Source organism: Megascapheus bottae, chromosome 36 (assembly GCF_031878675.1).
Source record: "Megascapheus bottae isolate mThoBot1 chromosome 36, mThoBot2.hap1, whole genome shotgun sequence".
Lineage (NCBI taxonomy): Eukaryota > Metazoa > Chordata > Mammalia > Rodentia > Geomyidae > Megascapheus > Megascapheus bottae.
The window spans coordinates 3,787,589-3,807,711 of NC_143544.1; the positions used below are offsets into that span (position 1 = coordinate 3,787,589).

Here is a 20,123-nt window from a genome sequence, read left to right on the forward strand (position 1 = left end):
TTCAAGGTGATCAGACACAATAGCACGGGGAGGTTCTAAGAGACGGCACACAGTGTGAGGGTGAGTATATGTGAGCGACCTCACTGCAAGATGGTTTATACATCTCTGAAAGACCACAGGGAAACCACTTGGAACAGTTTACATTCACTTCAACAAAACACTGGCCAACATCAAGTTGTAACCTGTCTTATCCGGACGTGTCAGGGGAGATGGATGGAGATGAGAAGTCCAGCGAATACCTGATGCACATGTAAAATAATCCATGTGCAAGTGTGAACATGGAATGAGAAAAACGAGTCTGGAAGGGGAGGAGGGAGAATGCTGGAGGGGCGACGCTGACCTGAGAGGTATTATAAGCATAAGTGAATGTCTTCAAATGAACTGTCGCACACGCCTGTGATTCTAGCTTCTCAGGAGGAGGCTGAGATCTGAGGTCAGACTGGTAGGAAAACCCCTAAGTCTCATATCTCCAATGAACTACCCCAAATGGAAGTGGAGCTATGGCTCAAAGTGCTAGAGCACTTACCTTGAGCACAAAAGCTCAGGGACGGTGCCTAAGAGCTGAGTTCAAGAAAAGAAAAAGAACGCCCTCTTCCATCACTAACAAATAATAAGCACAACAAAGTCAGTCACCAACAAATCCAACAATTCTTCAGCCGCCTTGGTCAACAGCAAACAAAACTCTTCTTAGCTCAAGATGTGGCTGTTTCTCAGCTTCCGGCAGGAAACCCTATTCATCATCAAAGCAGTCTAGATGCTGCCTCCTAGCACTGCCAGGGAAACAAGAGGTGGGACAGCTAGTCGTGTCCTCAGAGCCTGCACAGCCTGGACTCGCAGATAAGATGGAGACACGGACAGAACCACAGGTGCCGTGGGCCAGGCCGGGCCGCGCGGCTCAGCTCCTCATGCCAGGATTAGCAGGGGAGCTGACCACAGCAGGACGGCTCGCAGGAAACCATGGCTGGGCAGCTGGCGGCCACGGAGGCCTCTGACAGGTGGGATTCCAGCTTCCCAGATTAGCAATGTCCTTCTGGGACATTCTGGGGACATCAAAAGCGGAACTACACGTAGTGACCTCGTTTCCTTTGTGGTGCTTACATTGCAACCTATTTTTGGATAGTTCTTTTTTTTTTTTAAACAAATGATAGACATCATGGATTATTTTCCAGACACCTTCCCACCTCCTTATTAACTCATTTAAGCTTCATAACACTTCGATAATGTAAATGCTGTGGCTGCCCACGTGTCATTGGTGAGGAAAAAGTGCAGAGAGGCTTATATAACTTGTCCAAGATTAAAAACAGCCTGGGAAGGGCGAACCTCTTTCTGCTGGCAGAACTGGAGTCCCCTTCCAGGCAGGCAGCTGCTCCTGAAAACACGCTTTTCAAAAGTGCAGTTCTTCCGGCCTCCTCATTATTTAGGAAGAATGAAAATAAAGACTGATTTTTTTTCTTCTGCTTTTTGTGTGGCTGCAGGCATTAAACTGAAGATCTGGCACTTGTTACATGTTCTACCGCTTGAGCTGTTGATTCTGTAATCCTTTTACTCAATTTGTTTTCCAGATGGAGTCTTGAGCTTTTACTTGTTTGACCTCCATCTTCCACATAGCTGCCAATGCAGGTGTGTGCTACCACATCTTACTCAAACCTAGTAGTTGTGGCACTGGTAGTTTTTATTGCTGGTATTGTTGTTAGCAGTATAGCAATGCATCAGATTAATAACTTGGGGACAAGAGCTGTATCAAATTTGGAAGTGAGCTCTGTTCTTACAGTTTCTGGCTGTTTGTGGTCCTGGGCAGGTTATTTAACCTCTCAGGACCCTCACATAACTCCTGAGTACACAGTGGCAATAATACTCAGAATGTGACTTAAATCTCTTATAAACCAAAGGAAGCGATACTTTGTTTTTAAAATCAAAGAGGTACTCTAAATAATATAACAATGCCCTTAAATTTCCCTAGGTTTGAGTCCCCTTCTAAGTGTTTGATCTCTTTTCATACAGTTTCTCCTGACCCCGTGGGCTCCCGCCTCAGGAACAGTGCTGGGCATGTGAGTGATGGCTTACTCAGACCACAGGTTGTTTCAGATACGATTCCACCTCCATGGATCAATACACCTCCATTTTTGTTTAAGTTAGAATGGGGTTCCATCCCTTACAGCTAATAGATTCTGGGTCATGCAAAATTATCGTCACAATGTGATACATACATGCAAAACCAAAGTGAGTCCTATTTGTTATTTATTATGCACTCTTTTATTTTCCTCATCAAGACCAGATCTTCCTATGTATATGTAGCCCAGGCTGGCTCTGAACTTCTGGCCCTCCTAACTGAGCATGTGAGTACTGGGACTCTCAGTCTCATCTCAATGAACCCTTCTAATAAAACATACTGTGTGTGTGAGGGGGGTAGGAGGAAGAGAGAGGGGGGAGGGAGGGGGGGGGAAGAGAGAGACCTGTTGCATGAACTTAATGACTAAGTGCTGTCCCTAAGATTTTTTTGCTCAAGGCCAGCTCTCTACCACTTGGGCCACACACCTCCACTTCTAACTTGTTGGTGGTTAACTGAAGATAAGAGTCTTATGGATTTTGCTGCCCCAGGCTGGCTTTGCATCGCGATCCTCAGAACTCAGTCTCCTGAGTGGCCAGGATTACAGATGTGAGCCCCAGCCTGGCACCCTGCAACTCACCTCGTCATTTAACAGGTCCCACAGTGCAGATAACGGAGGTCTTGAGTGGTGCTATCACTCATGTCAGCTTGATTGACAGGCCCGGTGGTCAATGCCATGGCTGTCTCCCAGGCCCGTATCTCCTTGTCTCCTTTCTTTGAGTTACTGGGGATGCCTATGTATTTGCTAAATACAAAATCCTGGAAACCATCTAGGGAGCTGGCTCCAACTCTCAGGTGCCCACACTCTACATCTGCCTCACACACCTCTTCAGAGTCCCTGGGAGAAGCTTTTTGTGGGTGACAATAAACACAAACTCTAAAATATCCTTGCAGAGAAATCCTCCCCCCCCCAGGGCCATCCCAGACTTACAATCTCCAAACTATATTCACACCCAGATACACAAACATCAACCTGAAACCAAGCAAGGCTTGTCCCTCCTCACGAAGGGTTGGTAAAGGTTTGGCTCTGACTGTTCTGCATATCCAACAACCACAGGTCTTCACCTGACATGTCTGCATTCCACAGTACCTTCCTGTGCTCCCGTTCGTCTCCCCCTACAATGCCGCACAGAGCTCACAGCCCTGAAAGCAGCCATTTGTTTTGTGTATTACCGTATAGGCCTAGCTTTCTTGACAACGCACTGGCTGGCCTCAAAGATGAATGTCCCCTGTAGGACTGAAATAGAACAAAGGGACAAAAGAGAACTGAAGGGTTTAAAATTAGGATTAAAAAAGAAGAAAAACAGATTTTAAAGAGCCTTGGCACTGAGGTGGCATTAGCCTTAGCCCTCTCACACTCACTAACGACACCCAACTTTTAAATGTGGTTGGACCCCATATGTCTCCAGACTCCTGCTGGGGCCCGACATTTGCTGGCGCTGTTTACCCTTCTAGCTAGAGGCATGCTCATCTGCCTACCTTGCTAAACAGCCCTTGTGATATTTTTATAAAAACTGGGAATCTTTTTTCTCTCTCCATCTTCCACTCTGCCAGAACCCTGTCTCAGGGCACACCTGTTCTAGGCAGAACACATGGAGACACGGGGGTGGGCTTTCCAGTGGTGAAGGAAAGCCTTTCCTGCTTGCTATGAAAAACAGCAGCAAAAAACCACCAAAATCAGGAGAAAAGTAGACCAGAAGCTACCAGAGTTACCTCTCCTTATTTTAAAGCTGTCCCTCGTGCCCACACTTATTTTGGTTTTAAAACGAACACTCTGTGTGTTCAAGCATTTGTCCACAACAGCAAATGCTGTCATCTTTTTTTCTTATACGAATCCATTCCGTCCCCAATCAGCAGTGAAGAACGCCATCCTTTCCATTTAATAGGGAGAACGCAGGGACGTGCATGCTGGTGCTGGGATGCGGGGAGGCGTGTGCTGAGCTGCAGTGGCTCACTTCCAGGCCCACCAGGGCCTGCTCTTCATCACCACCACGGCCTGCGCCTTCACCTCCACCACCCGCACCTCCGGTACCAGGGGCATCAACAGAGAGGACACCACGGCGCCTCTTCCCACTGGCCGGGTGCCATGGTGGCTTCCATCGCTGCGGAGGATCTATCCATCGTGCTAGCTCTGGGCCACTGGCCCTGCCGGCTTCTTCTGTTTGCTCCCTGCTCACATGCATTTCACTCCTCTGCTTCCTTGTCCGGAGGTAAGGTGAAAGCATCACCGACCTGATGGGGTACCAAGCTCTGTCCCCAAACTGCAATCCAAGGCTCAGGCGAGAGCCTTCACCCTACCAGACTGGGATCCAGGTTTGTGGATGGGGACACTGCCCCTGAACCAAGCGTGAGCCAGCTGTTGATTATTTTTTGAGCGGTGGAGGGGACAAAAGGGAGCTATGTCCTAAGACTTTGAAGTCAGCTTGCACTCTCTAGAGGGAAGCTACATGAAAACCTAGGCCCCAGATCCCCGTTCATTACTGAGCCAGCAGAAGCTGGCATTACTTCTCCTTCAGCGGGATATCTGCTTCTGGGGTGTCCATCAGAACCTACTTCTCACCCCAGAGCACGGACTCACCGTGAGTGCCTCGCAACCTCTCCTCCACCCCCTGAGAATCAACACAGGCTTCTCCTGGGCCCCTCCCCTGGACCACCCACCCCCACCCCTGCAATCACCCATCTTGGATCCCTATACTTCTCCTTCAGAGCAGTGAATACCCCTTGTTAAGATTTTCCTCATTTCCTCTCTCCCCCCAAACACAAAACCTGCATGGGAAAAATTAACTACAACAAGAAACCCGTGTCCTGTCTACACGCCCCGAGATTAACCTCAGTTTCCGAGATGAAGTAATACAATCGGAATGAGTTCCCCTAGCCCAGTGCCGGACACAGGAACGCCTTGTGTGGCCTGAGGAACACAGGGTTAACAGTCGCGTCTCTATGAGCTACGGCTTGCTCCTCCTGCCTGCATAATCCTAGCCACTCAGAAGGCTGAGATAGGAGGATCTTAGTCCAAAGCCAGCCTGGGCGGGAAGAGTCGGTGAGATTCTTCTCTACAATGAGCCAGCAGAAAGCCAGAAGTGGAGCTATGGCTCAGGTGGTAGAGCTTAGGGACAGTACACAGACCCCAAGTTCAAGCCCCAAGTGCAGCACACGCACACACGCACACACACACACACGCACAAGTGCACAGGCACAGGTGTACGTGCACACACATACAGAGGACGGCACCTCTAACCATGTGGCTAACTACAGCATAGAAACTCGGGGAAGTCTGTCCCTCGAGGAGGCAGATAACTGTCTTATATAATGTAGTCCTTGCTGGCTTGAGTTAAAAGATAATCATTATTTTAGAAAGTTGCTCTTTTTTTGTTTCTGATGCAGGGGACGGAGCGGCCCATCCTATGAACGCACCACTGCCTTGGCACGCATTCCATGCCAGGGGAAATGCGATGCGATTCTTTTGGAAATGGGTTATTTTTTCGTGAGACCAGAGGAGCTCCCATCAGAATAAAGGGATGTATGTGTGGGTGAATCAGCAGCTTTCCCCAAACCCCGGTGCTAATTGCATAATGGTTCTTTACAAAATAACATAATATGAGTTTGCCTGGTTTCTTCTGTTTGGGGGGGGGGGAAGAGATTGTTTAATAAGCCATCAAAGCTATACGTAAACCAAGTAAACAATAGAGCAGATGCTGTCTGCTGTCTTGTCCTGCACAGACATAATTAAAGACAATGAGACACTCATGGGTTCACATAATAGAGGACAAATGGTAAACACTGAAATCCGCACAATAAGAATATACACAGGGCATGCAGACCACCTGCTCCGGCACTCCAAAATGCTCTATCATGTTTCCTGGATTGAAAAAAAAACATAAGAACACTAGTGGCATCATTTATTTATTTATATGGGTAAATATGGATGTTCTGCCTTTCACTTTTGCAGCAAGACAGCACAAAAAATTGGTTTCAATTTCCAGACTGCTGAGTAGTATCTGACTGCATTGTTTGTCTTTTCTCCCCCCTAAAAATCACATTTAACAGATATTTTCTTAAGCATCGGTGTTCATAGGAACCAGTTAGCCAAACTTTGACATTTGTAAAAGAAAACCCAAGCCCCTACTGGAGTGGGAACCTAAGCAGGGCTGCATTTATTTGTCTTCCTACTTGTTCCTTCATTTAGCAATTCTAAGCTGACATGTTTATTTCCTAAAAGCCTCACGTGTGTTTTTCAAACAAAGAGCATTTCTTTAAAAAAAATAAAAACAAAAACAATATTTCATCCTATATAAAAAGAATCCTGTTGGGTGAGATATTGCAAAGCATCTTTCTAATTTTTCTCAATATTCTTGCTCTTCTCTTTGAACTCCCACTCCATCTTCTGTTTGTTTTTACATCTGAGCTATACAGGGAAAGGGGAAAAATACATCTGAGCTATACAGGGAAAGGGGAAAAATACAACAAGAAAACACATGCACGATGTGATACACACACACACACACACACACACACACACACACACACACACGATTGCAGTTTGAAATCAAAACCAACTAACAACAAAACAAAAACCCCGAGCCGTTCTCTGGGGATATCATGATGAGAGATGGATGTCTACAAGTAAACCATAGAATTATATCATGTTTTGTTTCTAGAAATTCATCAAAATTAATGAGGGCACATACAAATCAGAGTTTTCCTATGGCTTAGCAGATGGAAGAAAGTTCCCAAGATTCAGAAATTGAAATCAATATCCAGATAAACTCTAGAAAAGAAGTGAACACATTATTTTTTTAATTTATGATGAGTAGAAATAGTGCTAATTCTTAAAAGCTGCACAGGGGAAAATCCAGCCACTATTTCATGAGCCTGGGAAACTGTAGGCAATAAGTTTACTGCAAACTCACCTTTCCCTGCTCTGATATTTTGCATCATGGAGGGAAAAAGGGGTTCAAATAGTGTCTGCATTTCTTTATGCTATTAAACAGTGTCAGCCCATTTTCACAGGCAACACCAAATGGGAAACCAAGAAGAGAACAGTGCCACTGCCAGGCTAACCAATCAACCTGAGGTACCTGAGACTGACAGCACCACTCACACGTTCATTATTTATAGAAAGACAATCAAGCCCGGGTCCCCAAGCAAGGCTTGATCACTCACTCACACACACACACACACACACACACACACACACACACACACACACACTCACGCTGCATGCATGTAATGCCATACATCCACATGCATTCACATATACAGTGCACACAAGCCCAGAACCCCGAAGGGTTGTAAAACCACTGAGTTCTTTTGATTTGTGGGGCGGCTGTCAATGCACTGAGTACAACATGGCAAGCCCAGCACTCAACTCTCTGAGATGCCTTTATGAACAGGACTGGGCCCATGACTGAACAAAAGCAGTAGTGCGGTGCATAAATCATTAATACAGAGCACTGACTGCACTGCCCCTGTTCGTCCAAGTGCTCCTGAGCGCAACTGGGAATACGAGGGCTGGAACTGGCCTCGCAGAGACCCATCCATCATTCCTTCCCACTGGCCTGATAGCTTTTGCCTTTTACCCCCTCCCCCTCAAATCCAAGGCCTCCAGGTGTGTCCTGATTCATTAACCAGTAATCGCATGCACTTAAAAATAAAATCAAGACTTAGCTCCAAGGAAAGAATTATGCTTTCCCTTGTTAGCACGTTTCATCTTTCAAAGAAAAGACAGCCGGGCAGGGGTATCTCACCCCTGTCATTCTAGCTACTCAGGAGGCTGAGAACTGAGGATCGAAGTTCAAAGCCAGCCTGGGCAGAAAAGTTCCTGTGAGACTCCCATCTTTAACAAACCATCAGAAAACCAGAAGCACCAGCACCAGCTGTGGCTCAAATTTTTAGAGTGCTAGCCCTGAGCAAGAGAGCTCAGGGACAGCACCCAGGCCCAGAGGTCAAGCCGGAAAGAAGGGGAGGAAGGAGAGAAAGGGGAGCAAGGGGAGGAGGCAGAGGAGGGGGAGAAAAGACAAGAAGTCTGGGCACAGACCTCTTGATAAATCAAGACCGAAGTCAAAAAGGGGACTGGAGGAATGGGGTAAGGGGCAGTGGATGGGACAGGGTAGTGGTCACTGGTGTGGCCTCCAGAGACATAGTTTCTGGCTGGACACCTCATCTCTCCCAGGTAATCTTCAGATTCTGCCTCCAAAAACCTGCAGCCATTTGAAGCCTGGTTGAGCAGGCTTCTTCCGTGGGATTAAATGTGGCAATCCATGTGAAAGTGCTTTGCTACTTTTCTATGAAAGCCCGAGGCATCTGCATCCTTTTAATTATTTTATTATCATTGCCATGGCGTGGAAGATGGCAGGATCCTCTAGTCCTATAAACAGATGAGAGCATCTCCAACAGTTTTATGGAAAGAGCTTCATTTAAAAAATAAATGAAGGGGTAGAGATTAAAAAGGAAAACATTTGGTCACATGCTCTATTTGGAGCTGCTCCCTTTTCTTTTTTCTCCATTCACATTCTTTGTGTTTCAACTACCTGTGGCAAAACACTTGGGCTCCAGATGAGGGGGTCAGACGAGAGAAGAGAAAGTGCATCCCCCAAACACACATCATTTTCCTAGAGACTGGATGACCAGGGGTGGAAGGAGACAGGATGGGGACTCAAGGCAGGACTATTTCTAGCAGGTGCTTCTATGTTTCCAGAAATCCCTGGGGGGGGAGGGGGCACAAGTATGGGATGGGAGGGAGGGGAACTGTACTTGCAGAATGAAAAGGGACAAAAGACTAGGCTGCAGGAGCCACACACCTTCTCACGGGGCTGAACTTGGGGTGTCTGCTGTCCCTTCTACAGCTAGTCCCCCACCGTGCCCCCGGGGGGCCTGCCCTGGGCCCTCTCCCCAGGTCTGTGTGGCCAGCCGGCAATGACTTCACCCCAAGTCTCCAGCATCTGGGAATAATGACAATGGGAAGAGAAATAAACGAAGCCCCTGCAGCGTGATTCTGTCAGCTTTTGAAAGTAAATAACTTTGCTACTGACAAGAGCGGGGCGATTTTTATTTTCCCTCCCTCTGCCATGGACCGTTAATTGAGTTGTGGATCCACATTACAGCCAACACCAGCAGGATGACAGCATGCAGGAGGGAGGGGCGCTGCCCTCAACTCTCTGGCCTGGAATCCCAACAGGCCAGGGGTGCATGCGTGCGAGGGTTCCGGAAACACTGAGAATAAAAGTTCATATCCAGCTTCGGTATGTCTTAGGCTAGTTACTGGGTTTTGAACTCTGGCCTGGGCATTGTCTCTGAGGGTTTATTTTTGCCTAACGCTGCTACTCTACCACTTCAGCCACAGTCTCACGTGGGGGTGTGGGTTTGGTGGTTTTGGCCAAGATCCTCAGATCTCAGTCTCCTGATTCAGACTGGATTATGGCTTTAATCAACGTTTGTGGGCAGGTCACTGTGTCTCCATCCCGAGTGCCCACCCTACTTCATCCCAGAGAGAACGATATGAAATTGTTATTCTGATCCCTGCTTTTTTTTCCCTGAAGAAGCAATTAAGGCCCCCAAATCAAGTTAAGTGACTTGTTCAATTCAGTCAGATCAGCTCATGAATAACACAGCGGAGATTCAGCCCAAAGCTCTGAGGCTTTTCTTCCATAGCACAAAGGCAGAGATGCCTGTGGTCTGCAAACCACACTGGGGGGAGAGGGGGAGGGAGGAAGGGAGGAAGGAAGGGAGGGGATCTGGTGTCCACCTACTCGTTCTTAGTAGAGCAGGGCTTCTCCTCTGATTCTGGGAGACACGAGACAGACATTTGGAAATGAACTATTTTGGCCTCGGCCTCAGTCCCTCCTGTTTCAGACACCACCATTTTTTTCTCACTGCCTATGAAAGACATCTATCTCTTAACTCTGGCCCTTCCAGGCAGCTGAAGGTCCACCTGGGGCCCAGATTCCAGCACAGCTCAGAGGCCTAGCTTTCTCCTTCAGGGCAGACCTGGGACCCTGGCTGCTGGCTTTTGATAAGCCCAGTCTTATTCTCCAGGTAAATCCTGGAGAACCAAAAAAAAAAAAGGCTCATTAAGACCCAACCTTTGGTGCATTTCCCCTTCCCAGGCTCGGGGAATCTGAGGCCCTTCCATCCTGCCCAGGCCTGTACCTTGCCTAAGAAAGCAAAGCCATTATCTTCCGGGGAAGGCTCCCACCCGTTCACTTGCTAATTTTGATTCTGTGTGGATTGAAACACACCATAAAGAAGACGATTCCAACAGGGCAGCTGCACAGCAGCAGAGGCGGGGTGAGTCTCCCTGGTGAGCCTCTAATGACTTCCACCTGGGCTCCGAGGCTCCCCCTGGGCCCTGCATTCCCTCCTGGTGCCTGGCATGTCCCCTGCTGACCCAGCAACCTTCCCGCTGGGTGGGTGTCTTATGCCCACGCCATGCTCTGAGGCGGCTGGGCTGGCAGAGCGAGGAGGAGAGGTGACAGATGAAGGAGTCAACTATGACCCACTCTCTTTGTAGACCACCAAAGGGAGGAGGGCTGAACAATGCCAGCACAGACCTGGCAGAAGGATTCCCGGAAATCCAGGGCTCCCAGCCCATGTTTTCCATTTGGATGGCTCACTAGATGATCTGGAGATGCAATGTACTAACATGTCCACAAGGGCGGGGCCCTTGCTCTGCTTCTGGCTAGTGTGGGGGGAGGGGGGAGGGGGAACCTGGGAGGCTGGCATCTCCTAGTTCATCAAACATGGATTCAATGAACAAACCAATGTTTATTTCCATGTGTATTGCCAACACAGTGTCTCACAGCTGTGACCCAATAACTTCCCCATGTCTTCCTTGGTTTAGGGAAGGACACTTAAGAGCTAAGTTCGAGACCATTAGGGAGGTGTCAGGTGGGGTAGTGGGTAGATGAGAAGAGGAGCCCTGGTTCCCGGAGGCAGACAGCCCATTCAGCCACGCTCCCTCCACTTTAACACACCCACAGTGCAAGGACCTAAGTGAGGCCAGCGGGGGCCCCAAGCCCTTTCCCTTTCTTTCTTTCTCTCCCTCCCCCCCTCTCTCCACACATACACACACCCTTGGAGTGGTTTTGCTCTCATTTGTTTCACAGAAATTCATCTCCCATCTCCTTCTTTTCACTCCCCAAATTTCTTCATGGCCCCTGGAGCACAGGACAGAGCTGCACTCCAGTCACAGACAGGGAAGCACTGTGCAGAGTCCTCCATGCAGTTGCTTACGGTGCCCCCGTGTGGCTCCCCCAGAACCTCCTCCGCAGCCATGCCTGTTGCTGGCTCTCTGCTGAGCGCTCTATCCCCAGCTTAGGAGAGCCATCCTCTCCCAGCTCCTACCATCCTACCATCCTGAGTGCGTTTCCCACCCTCCATTTCAAGGAAGAGTACTGCTGAATGCTCAATGCACTCAGAAAGGTGAATTAACCTTAGCATCGAGGAATCAGGACTGGGAGTCAAGTAAGAGGTCATGTGTGTGTGAGAGAGAGAGAAGGGGGGAGAGAGAGGGGGGGAGAGAGGAGGGGAGAGAGGGGGGGAGAGAGGAGGGGGGAGAGGGGGGAGAGAGGAGGGGGGAGAGAGAGAGGGGGAGAGAGGGGGGGAGAGAGAGGGAGAGAGAGGGAGAGAGAGAGGAGGGGGGAGAGAGGGGGGAGAGACAGGGGGGGAGAGAGAGGGGGAGAGGGAGTGTTCTGGGGCTGAGCCTTTTTGCTCAAGGCTGGTGCTCTACCATGGGAGCCAAAGTTCTGGTTTTACTAAGCAGTTAGCTGGAGAGAAGAGTCTTACATACTTTCTTGCCCAGGCTATGAGCCAGGATTCTCAGATCTCAGCCAAGGTGTGGGGGGGTCATCTTTCACTTTTTTTCTCAGCCAGGGTGGAGCAATCAGAGCTGCCATATGCTACCCTGACAAGAAACAGAAGCAAAGCCTTGGTAGCATTCTGAGTGTACCAACCAGGTAGGTACTTTTGCCTGTACTGGACTCTGGCAGAGAATTTGGGAATTCTTTGCAAAGCCACCCTCTGCTCATAACAGTGTTTGTCTGCAGAGAACCAGTGCTCATTCTCCAGCAATGTTGAACTCTATGTGGTAGAAGGATATGAGCCAGGCCCCTTAGCCCTGGTGCCTGACACTCCCCCCACCCTCCCAGCAAGAGAGCCAGCAGCAACAAGCTGCCACACTGTCATGTGACGCTGAAGACAGCCACAGGCCCGTGCTCGGCCCTGCAAAGTTTGTTCAGCTCCCACCAGAAATAGAGAACTTTATGTCGATGAGTGGAACTGTCTTGGCTTTTCTTAATCGAACAAAGCAGAAGCCTGGCACACCTCTCCCCGACCATAAAGCAAACACGTCTCTGCAGACAGGCCATACCACTCATACTTGCCAGGTCCGTCTGTCTGGAGAGGACACCTCCTGCACACTGCCAGCCCTGCAGGCATAGACCAACAAACCTGATTTTGTTTACAATGCTACAAAGAAATATTCTTTGCCTGACAAACGACACCATTTTTTTTCTTTCACCCAGCCAATACGAATAAACAAGCATTCTATTTCCTCTTGGGACACGGAGCTTGGTTAAATGAGTCAGAACTCCCTAAAAACAAAAAGATTGTCCACCCTGAGTCCATCAGCTACTGGACAATTACTCGAGGGCCAGCTGTAAGGCAACCAGATGGTGCGTGAGAGCTAATGACATGGGCTTTCTGTGGCCGGGCAAAGGCAGTGCAGCCAACTGTGTGTTCTACCAGAGGACTCGCCATGAAATGGCAGGCCGAGAAGCCGGATGGCACAGACAGAAGCTCCACAAATGAGCACTGCTTTAAGGGCCATGACACACAAGTGACTCAGCTGCCTCCTCCCACGTGACCCTGTCCTCCCCCCCCCCACCCTGCCCCATACCTGCTTTTCTAATGGAGGGGGGAGCACAGAACGAACCCAACCAAGCCAACGCATGGACCTTGTCAGCCAAATGATTCCTGCCTTCTCTCTCCCATCAGGAAAGATTAGAGAAACAGGCAAGATGGCTGGATTAACCATTTTATGACACAGGATCTCTCTTGGGAGACTGGAGGAACGCCATCTCTGCTCAGCCAGCCGCGGGAGCCTGGAAATGTGTTCCGGCTCTGACAGGCGAACTCCTTTAAACATTTGCAGAGGTGCAGTTCATCTATCCCAATTTTTTGCTGTGTTATTAACACTATTGCCGAGCCCCTCCCCCCCACCCCCAACCCACATCACCACCTCATAAATCAACACGGGATTAAGCCAAGGAGAGGGAGAGACTGCCATAAAATGCCATTTGTCCCATGTAAATCACCAGGCTTGGGTAACACAAGGTAAGGGATTGCAGTGAGGACTCAACTTCTCCACACACTCATAATCGTTATGGCCTCCCTAATGTTTCCCAAATTTATAACCGTGCCTGGCACACACAAGAGCATCTTCTCTCTCCCCCTCCCCACCCCCATCTTAGTGCCAGAAATCCATCTCATCTCTCTGGGCGATTCTACGCCAAGAGCCACTTTCTAATTAAAGGCAGAAAGGGCTGGTGCGCAGGCCTCAGTTCAACTGCTTTCGATCTGAAGATGTCTTTCCAGGGTGAACAATGGCTTCATTTACCAGGAATTACCCTTTGTACAAACCACTTCACTATTTAAAACAAACCACATGGATCATCATTAACTGGGGAAAATGACCAGTCTTCAGATATTGACAGTGGCATGACCTAGTTTAGAAGCCCCTCCGCGCCCCCCCACACCTTTCATGTGTATTTTTAAGTATTTGAGTTGTTAAATTCAGGCAGATTAATAGATTCTGAGTGAATAGGGCTGACAGACCTGGAACAGAATGGGGAGACAGTGTGGGATGTTTAGGAACAGGGGAAAGCAAGTTCATAAGCTCCCAGTCTTGCTTTGGGGAAATGGCTGAGGCATGCTGGGAGTCAAGAGACAAACCTCAGCCTGTCCAGGCCTCCCTCAACACAACCACGGGTGGGGCCTCCATGGTCTGACCCTGGCGTCTTTACGGAGGAAAGCTCTAGATTTTCTGGGGGTTGGTGTCTTTGTGCCTCTGTGTGTGTGTGTGTGTTTTCTATCATTTTGTACGAAGAACGCAAAACAAATGCTTTTCAGACCTTATTAGTAGTATGTCTTGAAATATGGAGTCTGTTTGCAGTTTTCCCTCGAAGAAGGAATGTCTACAGATGTATCCACCGTGTGCGCTGGGGATAGGAAGGTTTGAAGCTGAGCTGTGGTGAGATGATTTCATTACAGAAGCTGTGGAAAAAAGCCAGGACAGTGCTTCAAGGCAGATCGGAGGCCGAAGAAGCACCTTCCCTAGACAGCAGGACGAAAGCCATCCATCCATCTATCTATCTGCTCCTGGGGTCCTTCCGCGTCCCTCCCATTGGAAGTGGGAGACAAGCACAAAGTACGTGTGTGTGTGTGTGTGTGTGTGTGTGTGTGTGTGTGTGTGTGTGTGTGTGTGTGTATGCGCGTACGTGTGTGGAAAAACCTGTGGTGACTTTAGAATTAACATCTGGGCACCATAGCAAGGGGTCTACATCATTTCAATGGCTGTAGCATTTCAGACAGACAGATAGACAGACAGACAGACAGACAGACAGACAGACAGACAGACTGGGATAGGGAAGGAAGGAGATGACAGAGGGAGGGGGAGGAGTAGGGAGAGAAGGAGGAGGGAGAGAAAACCACAACAGACTTCAGGAAAACATCTATCCAAAGAAAAGTGACTGGGAAATATAAATGAAACAGAATAAGTCAAATGATATAAACACCTGTGTTATCTTTTCCCTAAGCCATCTGGGGGCAAAATGATTGTAGCTTTCACTGTACACTTCCAGGTGAAGGCATCTCAAGGTTTTTTTGTTTGTTTTGGGGTTTTTTTTGGAGTTTTCTGAAGAACAAGTCTGGGAGACTTTCAGAAGAAAGATATTAATACTCCAGCAAAGAAAGCATGTGATAAAATGAATTTCTTTCAAGATTGGAAATATTCACGGATAAGAACTCAGGCCTTCCATGAAGCGTCAATCCAGGAAAAATGCATGGCCATGAAGAAATGTCAGCATTTTTGCATTTAGAAAATACTCCAAAATAAGGTAGTTGTGCTCATATGATGGGCAATTAGAATGACAGAGGTCTAAAATATACCTCAGTCTAAATCACACATACTTTTTCTAACAGAAGATTCATCATACACACACACACACACACACACACATATACGCTATGCATATGTTGTATGTATCTTGTGTATTTATATGTATATATGTATACATATGCATACTAACTCTCTACTCATCAGGCTAGTCTGTCACACTGTAACAGCTAAAAAGAAACAGCCAATAAAAGTACAGTGCTTCATATTCAGGTAGGATGAGTTTGTATAGGTAAGTAGTTTGTAAAGATTAACATCAGCAAAATACCCCCCCACACACATAATTCCACAGCATCGTGTTATAACCATTTTCACTAAAAGCATGAAGTCATTTCAAGGGCAGGACCCACACTCCATCCATCTGCGTACCGGGAACTGTGATGTTCATTGAGGCACTTCTAACTATTTGTCATGGCTGCCAGGACTTCCTCCGGGCCTCTCTTTCTAGAGCCTGGTGTTTTCGGGGTGAGTCTGTAGTGGGGAGAAGGGGGGGGATGGCTGTCTACCTGAACCTGAGGGCCCAAGGCTTGATCCTGGTTCCATCACCCTGCCCACGTCAAGATTCATCTCCCAGACTCACCACCCGCCCCTTCCCCAGGTTGTCACTGAACATCACGCCAGATCAGCCCTCACATTCACAGATGAATTTCTTTTTTTGGGGGGGGGGATGATAGTACACGAAGAAGCTGCGAGGACGCCGGGGGGGGGGGCACCAGCCCTTCACGTGTGCGGCGAGCCGTCCTGCTAATTAACGGGAAGAACGCGGGGTGGAAAGGACTGCCTCGCCGGGCATCCGAGGCCATGTCTGCCCCCACCCCGTCTTTCCCGATGTAACATCCATTTACCGACGTTCACAGCCCAGGCGGGGAAGCGGGGGGCGCGGGGGAGCCGCGGAACGCGTTCTCGGGAAGCTCCCGAGCCATGTTTCCCGAACGGGACGTTTAAAAAGATAAATCCGTGTGTTCTTCCCAAGATGCCCCCCCCCCCCAGGGCTGTTTTCAGAAAGACGGGAGAGAGAATTACGCGTTCAGAAATAACTAACTTGCGAACCCGCTGCGCACACGTTCCGGACCCAGGTGAAGACGCCCGCGCCCGCCCGGGACCCAGGGAGGAAGGAGCCTCCCCCCCCCCGAAAAACCCCAGAAAAGAGCCCCTCCACTCCTGCCGGGAACTTCCTTTCCCGCGGAGACGCGCAGGCCGACCCACCGCGCCAGGCACGACCTCGGGGCTCTCGGCGACCCGGGAACTCCACGGCCTCCGCCTTCCCGACGCGGAGCCCCGGCCGAGCCCGGGGCGCCCGGTCCGGACCCGCCCCGCCCGAGGGGAGCGCGGGGCCCCGGCGACGCGGGGCGGGGAAACCGATCCCGAAGCCCTGGGCCAGACCGGGCCCGGGGGAGACGGGGGGGGGGGGCAGCGGAGGGGAGCGGGGAAGGGGACGAAGAAGCCCGCACTCCCGAGCCAACAAAGGCCGGGTCGCTCGGCCCGCACCCCCGCCGTCCCCCGGAGTCGGAGAGCGGATTCCGGGGCCGAGAAACCCGGACGGTCCCGACCCTTACCGACCGAGCGCTGAGACCCACGGACGGGTAGATCTGGACGTCGCCACGCGTGTGCACACACAGACACGCGCGCGCCCTCGGCACGGGGGGACCCGGGGAGGGAGGGAGGACCCCCGCCTGGCGGCCGCCCCCGCCCCGCCCGCCGCTCCCACTCCCCGGGACGCGGCTCCGAGTCGCCCTCCGGCGCGTGCAGACAGGTGGACCCCCGGGGCGGCGCCGGGCCCCGCCCCGTCCCCCCGGACCCCCCGCCCGGCCGGCCGGGCCCCGCGCCCTACCTGGTGCAGGTACATGAACGTCAGGGCGCAGGAGAGCTGGGGACACACGCCCACGCTGGGCAGCGCCACGCAGGTGGCCCCCGCCAGCGGGTGCTGCATGCTGCCGCCGCCGCCGCCGCCGCCGCCGCGGGCGCCCGCCGCGGAGCGCCGGAGGGCTCGGGGCCGGGGCCGGGGGCTCGGGGGCCGGGGACCCGGGGCTCGCCGCGCCCGCGCCGCCACGCGCCGGGCCTCCAATGCCGGCTAATTATCTCTTAAAGTCCGACACCGGCGGCCGGCGCTCCCCGTCCCGACCCCGCTCTCCTCCCGCTCTCCTCCCTCGCGCTCGCGCCCGCCCTCCGCCCGCCCCCTCCGCGCCGGGAGTCCCTCCCCCCGCCCGCCCGCCCGCCGCGGGCTCCGGCCCGGCCCCGCGTGGGGCGGCCCGCGCCGGCCCCCCGCCGCCCCCTCGCCGCCGGGCGGGGCTTTATTTTCCTCAATTCCCTCTGCACGCGGGAGCCCACGCGTGCGCCAAGTCCGGGGCCGAGAGGCTCGCGCGCCCGCGGACGCGGGGTCGGGGCGGATTCACGGAGACAGGCCCACTCGCGGACCCGGCGGCGTGGGCTCATTTGTCTAGTGGGCCCATTGGTTGTGTGCGGGTTTTTTTGGGGGGGGTGGGGTTGCCTCTCTCTTTCCTTTGCTACGTTGTCGTTATTATTACTATTACTTTAACCACCCCACTGCGTTTAATCTGAGTCTGCTAGGAGCGCGCGCGCGGGGCGAGCTGCCACCCGGAGCCGGAGCCAGGTTTTCCCGGGTCTGGCGTGGGGGGCGGAGCCCGGGACCCCCCTCCTCCCGGGGTTCCATCCCAGGAAGTCACAACTATGCATTCATTCCTGGATTTCGGGAGTCTTCACCGCCAGGATCGTGGTGTGTGCGATCTGCACGAGGAGGGGAAACATGAGGACTCTCCACGCTCACCCCAACAATGAAATAAAATCCTCATCGGGAATGGCAGCCCTTTAAAAATATAATATATATGTATAAATATGTATGTTTCTGCCCCATGATCGGATTTCCCTCGTTCGTTTTCAGAGTACGAGGTCAGCTGTCTGAACTTCTTTGTTGTTTATTTATTGGGTGGCTGTGGTCCATGGAGGAAACCTGGGGAGGGGGGGTCCCTCAGGGTCCTACAGGGCAAAGCTACCCCGAGAGGAATTTATATTTTGGGCGGGGGAGAGAAGTGAAACCGTCTCATTCCCCAGGACAGCTTCACAGCAAACCAGCAGGCACCTTCAGAATGGCTGAGGGAGGAAGGGTTTCCAGGGCCCTTGGCATTCATTCTCCCGGAGAAACCCCAGGCAAGGAAAGAGACCTGACTTTTCCTCCACCGTTTGCTGCAGATAACCCACTGTGAAAGCCAACCCAAAGGCTTCAGAGAAAAAAGAAAAGGAAGGATTCCACAACCCCATTTTCATTCGTTGTGGCTGATGTTCTGATTTCAAAAGCCATCAACAACCCTCAAGTCCTCAGCATGGCAAACTCCCAGCTCCACCCCAGACCCTTGTCCTTTATGATTTTCACCTGGGAAAACCCAGCCTCCCCAAACACATCTCTCCCTAATTGTGTATGGATTGAGGGGCAGGTTTAAGTCTTCAGCTTTAACAGAATTGGAATGAGAAGAAGGAAAGGCCAGTCTCCTAGCTGCTGCTGAGCAAGAGGGGTGGTGGGGGTTAGTCTGAAAATTTCTCATCTCTCTGATGTTGTAGGGTCCACATATATTACACTACCTTTGATTTGCCCATAAATTAACAAGTCTTTTCTTCCTGTCTTTTGCTAATTTTCTTTTCTTTTGCAATTCCCAGAGCCAAAGAGAAAAACACACTGGAGAATGAGAGACTAAAGCTTTTTGCTTTGCCTTTCTTCCTTTCGACTCAAGCCATTTGCTATACCCAGAAAGGATTCCCCAGCTTCCTTCATTGTTTTTCTTTCTCCTTGACACTTAGAAAAGACTGAAAACATCCCAAGAAATGAGTGGAGTGTTCTCCCCAGCTCATTTTCATAAGAAATGTGATAAATAATACATGGCATTTTAATAAGACCTTATCTAAGTGGTTTAATGAAAAATAAATACTTCATGCAAGGATCCAATAACTGTTTCCCCTGTACTGAGCCCACACGGGTTTTCTATTCTGGCTGGTTTCTACCACAGGTAAAAACTCTCAGTGGCAACTGAATTCCTTACAGACCCATTTTGTAATAATGACTCAGACTTTTCTTTGAACTTGGGAGCCAGGAACACTGGAAATCGATGTTAAAAAAAATTATTCAGTACTCCGAACAAACCAAACCCACACTTTCCTTCACAAATGTGTGCAAACACACACGTCCACCACCCCCAAATGGCCAGGGAGTTGCGGGAGTGATTTTTATCCCGGGTAGCAGCAATGCATGTTCATCAACACCAGAGCATTCAGCGACTCCAAATGAAATCCATCCCAGCCCTCGATTTACAGAGGCTGCTGTTACTGACTGGATGTCCAAACCTTGCCAGGCAGGCTTGCATACTGAATTCAAATTCTATTATCAACAGGCGATGGAACAAAAAAAGGCCCATCAATGATACTTGGTCCAGGCAGTTTCTTCTATGTGACCTAATTGGGATGGAGTGGGAAGCAAGAAAACCCTCTCCTCTCTCTTTGCAGAGAATTCCCACACTCACTCAGGACCACTTGGTCTGTATGGGTTGGGTTGCGTTCCAAGGGCGCCCTGCTGGCTTTATTCAGCCACAAGGACTCTAACTGAATAACGAAACGTGTTCCCTAAGAGGCTGTAAGTGTGCAAAAATAACGAACAGGCCCATCAAAGGATGTCAGCCCCAACTGAGAGGACATCACAAGGCAAGGCTGGACATTTTTCATTTGACCCACACAATAGGATTTGTAACTTTCTCCTTTTCCCCAAGTTTGCCATTAACTCGAGAAAGTGATACTTGTTTCACCTCTTTCACGGTCGCTTTTTAAAAAATAACTTTCTAAGAG

General features: G+C 50.4%; 1 protein-coding gene across 19 annotated transcripts in view; it reads right to left on the reverse strand.

The window, feature by feature from the left end:
* Positions 1–20,123, reverse strand: part of Rbfox1 (RNA binding fox-1 homolog 1) — an 825,209-nt gene that overhangs the window by 259,481 nt on the left and 545,605 nt on the right. For 5 of the 19 annotated variants that reach the window (XM_090324602.1, XM_090324598.1, XM_090324600.1 and 2 more), the window contains exon 1: positions 17,110–17,208. The exons of the other annotated variants lie outside the window; for them this stretch is intronic. In XM_090324602.1, the coding sequence (XP_090180728.1) occupies positions 17,110–17,208 (99 nt within the window). Of the gene's footprint in view, positions 1–17,109; positions 17,209–20,123 lie in introns of those variants that run through there. 19 annotated transcript variants of the gene reach the window in all.